The sequence below is a fragment of the Penaeus vannamei genome, chromosome 28 (genome assembly GCF_042767895.1).
Source record: "Penaeus vannamei isolate JL-2024 chromosome 28, ASM4276789v1, whole genome shotgun sequence".
Classification (NCBI taxonomy): domain Eukaryota; kingdom Metazoa; phylum Arthropoda; class Malacostraca; order Decapoda; family Penaeidae; genus Penaeus; species Penaeus vannamei.
The window spans coordinates 7,388,587-7,393,586 of NC_091576.1; the positions used below are offsets into that span (position 1 = coordinate 7,388,587).

General features: G+C 53.5%; 2 protein-coding genes across 2 annotated transcripts in view; both read left to right on the top strand.

The window, feature by feature from the left end:
• The window catches only part of LOC138867048 (trophinin-like), a 1,216-nt gene extending 612 nt beyond the window's left edge, over positions 1 to 604 (top strand). The window contains exons 2-3 of the mRNA XM_070141473.1: positions 1 to 365; positions 468 to 604. The exon at positions 1 to 365 is cut by the window's left edge and continues 403 nt beyond it. Coding sequence (XP_069997574.1) covers positions 1 to 365; positions 468 to 604 — 502 coding nt within the window. The remainder of the gene's footprint in view (positions 366 to 467) is intronic.
• A 29-nt stretch (positions 605 to 633) lies between these two features.
• On the top strand, positions 634 to 3,600 carry LOC138867049 (mucin-19-like). Its single transcript, XM_070141474.1, has one exon. It carries the CDS (start codon positions 634 to 636, stop codon positions 3,598 to 3,600), a length of 2,967 nt encoding a protein of 988 aa, XP_069997575.1.
• The last annotated feature ends 1,400 nt before the right edge of the window (positions 3,601 to 5,000 follow it).

Sequence of the window (5,000 nt, forward strand, 5' to 3'; positions counted from 1 at the left end):
CGATGGTGTGCTTGCAGACGTCGCCACTTATAATGGTGTGCCTGCAGACGTCGCCACTTACGATGGTGTGCCTGCAGACGTCGCCACTTACGATGGTGTGCCTACAGACGTCGCCACTTACGATGGTGAGCCTGCAGACGTCGCCACTTACAATGGTGTGCCTACAGACGTCGCCGCTTACGATGGTGTGCCTGCAGACGTCGCCACTTACGATGGTGTGCCTGCAGACGTCGCCACTTACGATGGTGTGCCTCCAGATGTCGCCACTTACGATGGTGCGCCTACAGACGTCGCCACTTACGATGGTGTGCCTACAGACGTCGCCACTTACGATGGTGTGCCTACAGACGTCGCCACTTACGATGGTGTGCCTACAGACGTCGCCACTTACGATGGTGTGCCTACAGACGTCGCCACTTACGATGGTGTGCCTACAGACGTCGCCACTTACGATGGTGTGCCTACAGACGTCGCCACTTACGATGGTGTGCCTACAGACGTCGCCACTTACGATGGTGTGCCTACAGACGTTGCCATTTACGATGGTGTGCTTGCAGACGTCGCCACTTATAATGGTGTGCCTGCAGACGTCGCCACCTTCTGATGGTGTGCCTACAGACGTCGCCACTTACGATGGTGTGCCTACAGACGTCGCCACTTACGATGGTGTGCCTACAGACGTCGCCACTTACGATGGTGTGCCTACAGACGTCGCCACTTACGATGGTGTGCCTACAGACGTCGCCACTTACGATGGTGTGCCTACAGACGTCGCCACTTACGATGGTATGCCTACAGACGTCGCCACTTACGATGGTGTGCCTACAGACGTTGCCATTTACGATGGTGTGCTTGCAGACGTCGCCACTTATAATGGTGTGCCTGCAGACGTCGCCACCTTCTGATGGTGTGCCTACAGACGTCGCCACTTACAATGGTGTGCCTACAGACGTCGCCACTTACGATGGTGTGCTTGCAGACGTCGCCACTTACGATGGTGTGCCTCCAGACGTTGCCACTTACGATGGTGAGCCTGCAGACGTCGCCACTTACAATGGTGTGCCTACAGACGTCGCCGCTTACGATGATGTGCCTGCAGACGTCGCCACTTACGATAGTGTGCCTGCAGACGTCGCCACTTACGATGGTGTGCCTTCAGACGTCGCCACTTACAATGGTGTGCCTACAGACGTCCCCGCTTACGATGGTGTGCCTGCAGACGTCGCCGCTTACGATGATGTGCCTGCAGACGTCGCCGCTTACGATAGTGTGCCTGCAGACGTCGCCACTTACAATGGTGTGCCTGCAGACGTCCCCGCTTACGACGGTGTGCCTACAGACGTCGCCACTTACGATGGTGTGCCTACAGACGTCGCAACTTACGATGGTGTGCCTACAGACGTCGCCACTTACGATGGTATCCTACAGACGTCGCCACTTACGATGGTGTGCCTACAGACGTCGCCACTTACGATGGTGTGCCTACAGACGTCGCCACTTACGATGGTATGCCTACAGACGTCGCCACTTACGATGGTGTGCCTCCAGACGTTGCCATTTACGAAGGTGTGCTTGCAGACGTCGCCACTTATAATGGTGTGCCTGCAGACGTCGCCACCTTCTGATGGTGTGCCTACAGACGTCGCCACTTACAATGGTGTGCCTACAGACGTCGCCACTTACGATGGTGTGCTTGCAGACGTCGCCACTTACGATGGTGTGCCTCCAGACGTTGCCACTTACGATGGTGAGCCTGCAGACGTCGCCACTTACAATGGTGTGCCTACAGACGTCGCCACTTACGATGGTGTGCCTCTAGACGTCGCCACTTACGATGGTGTGCCTGCAGAGGTCGCCACTTACGATGGTGTGCCTGAAGACATCTTCACTTACAATGGTGTGCCTACAGACGTCGCCGCTTACGATGGTGTGCCTGCAGACGTCGCCGCTTACGATGGTGTGCCTGCAGACGTCGCCGCTTACGATGGTGTGCCTGCAGACGTCGCCACTTACGATGGTGTGCCTGCAGACGTCGCCGCTTACGATGGTGTGCCTGCAGACGTCGCCGCTTACGATGATGTGCCTGCAGACGTCGCCGCTTACGATAGTATGCCTGCAGACGTCGCCACTTACGATGGTGTGCCTACAGACGTCCCCGCTTACGATGGTGTACCTGCAGACGTCGCCGCTTACGATGATGTGCCTGCAGACGTCGCCGCTTACGATGATGTGCCTCCAGACGTCTTCACTTACAATGGCGTGCCTACAGACGTCCCCGCTTACGATGATGTGCCTGCAGACGTCGCCACTTACGATGATGTGCCTCCAGACGTCGCCGCTTACGATGGTGTGCCTACAGACGTCGCCGCTTACGATGGTGTGCCTACAGACGTCGCCGCTTACGATGATGTGCCTGCAGACGTCGCCACTTACGATGATGTGCCTACAGACGTCCCCGCTTACGATGGTGTGCCTACAGACGTCGCCGCTTACGATGATGTGCCTGCAGACGTCGCCACTTACGATGATGTGCCTGCAGATGTCGCCGCTTACGATAGTGTGCCTGCAGACGTCGACACTTACGATGGTGTGCCTGCAGACGTCTTCACTTACAATGGTGTGCCTTCAGACGTCCCCGCTTACGATGATGTGCCTGCAGACGTCGCCGCTTACGCTAGTGTGCCTGCAGACGTCGCCACTTACGATGGCGTGCCTGCAGACGTCTTCACTTACAATGGTGTGCCTACAGACGTCCCCGCTTACGATGGTGTGCCTGCAGATGCTGCCGCTCATGGTGGTGATCCTACCGACGTCGCCGCTTACGATGGTGTGCCTGCAGACGTCTTCACTTACAATGGTGTGCCTACAGACGTCCCCGCTTACGATGGTGTGCCTGCAGACGTCGCCGCTTACGATAGTGTGCCTGCAGACGTCTTCACTTACGATGGTGTGCCTGCAGACGTCGCCACTTACGATGATGTGCCTGCAGACGTCGCCACTTACGATGGTGTGCCTGCAGACGCTGCCGCTCATGGTGGTGATCCTACCGACGTCGCCGCTTACGATGGTGTGCCTGCAGACGTTGTTGCTTACGATGGTGTGCCTGCAGACGTCGCCGCTTACGATGGTGTGCCTGCAGACGTCGCCGCTCATGGTGGTGTTCCTACCGACGTCGCCGCTTACGATGGTGTGCCTGCAGACGTCGCCACTTACGATGGTGTGCCTACAGACGTCCCCGTTTACGATGGTGTGCCTGCAGACGTCTTCACTTACAATGGTGTGCCTACAGACGTCCCCGCTTACGATGGTGTGCCTGCAGACGCTGCCGCTCATGGTGGTGATCCTACCGACGTCCCCGCTTACGATGGTGTGCCTGCAGACGTCTTCACTTACAATGGTATGCCTACAGACGTCCCCGCTTACGATGGTGTGCCTGCAGACGTCGCCACTTATGATACTGTGCCTGCAGACGTCTTCACTTACAATGGTGTGCCTCCAGACGTCGCCGCTTACGATGGTGTGCCTCCAGACGTCGCCGCTTATGATGGTGTGCCTGCAGACGTCGCCGTTCATAGTGGTGTATGCTTAATGTATGCTTAGCCTATTCATGGAAAAAAAAATTCGAAGAGACCCTCTGGTATCCCCAAAAATCCCATAGCAACGCCCTTAGAAACGAAGATGCAAAACTCGGCGGTCTTCGGCAATCCCCGGTTGTGACGTCATTCCCAGAACCAGGGAGAATCTTGTTGAATAGCGTGATACACACAGTGCACCTGCGAGTCAAGGATATCTTGGAATTGTCCCCGTTTCAAGCTATTAAATTTTTTAACAAAGGATGCCGCGGCATTGTGTAGCAATTCACTGTTCCCATTCATGTCACCAGCTATTTGAATGGCCAAAAGACCGCGACAGAGAAAGGAAATGAACACGTTTTGTGCATGCCAAGCGGAGCAACTTTCAGCCTGTGCCAACCAGCGTACTTTGCCTGAAACACTGCGAGCCCGATTGCTTTGCGAACAGAATGGCTTACGACATGGGATTTGCAAAACGGTAGGCCATTTCCAATTTGTATTTGTCATGGTCACAACAGCGCAATACAAACTCTGAAAGAGCGCTTTTGGCGTAGCAAACATTCATTACGTGGGTATGACACAGTGTGCCGAGTGCATTGCAAGTGTGCATGTATTACTACACAGAGGTAGAGTAGGTACACCCCAAAAAGCACAACACAAATAAATACCGATGTCCCTCCACTCGCGAATGGATGTAGGCCTGCGCCACGGGTGCAGACAAGAGATAGCTCAGCCTGCAGAAATTTTGTACCATACAGAAGTGGGATCACACGTTCGACTATAAAAAAATAATTTAGAAAATTACCATTCATTCAATCTCTTCGGGTCTCGACGCCACTCCATGTCTGGCTGGTTTGGCACAACTTCCACGACATCCGCAGCGTCGGGCTCGTGCATGTACGGTCCAACAACCATCAACCCTTGATATTCCTATTCTTCTTCCAACTCTTCGAAGACATGGGCACCCTCTGAAGAAGTTGTACCAATATTCTCGTCGGAATAATCTGATAAAAATTCACTGATTTCACTGCCACTGTAGTCTTGTAGTGAGTCCGCCATGCACAATGTATTGAATGCAGATAATGCTGTGATCCCGTTCTGGAATTTACGTCACACATCCGGGCTCCGGATGTGTGACTTCGGAAAATCCAAATAAATCAATTTTGGGGAATTATTTTCAGATTTTCTTTTTTACTCATATTAGAGAGGTCTGCGAGCTAATTCTCTCTTTTTAAAATTTTCAGTTGTTACTTCACATATCTCCTTTAAACATTCGAGGTAGCATTTAAAACCGTTCTCCAATGACCAAACACACTCCCAAAGTAAGGAGTGGACAATGCAAGATAAAAAGGAGCCCTATTAACCAGGGTTAAACATTAGAGGTAGCACTCGAAACCAAATTCAAATGCACAAACACATTCCACAAAG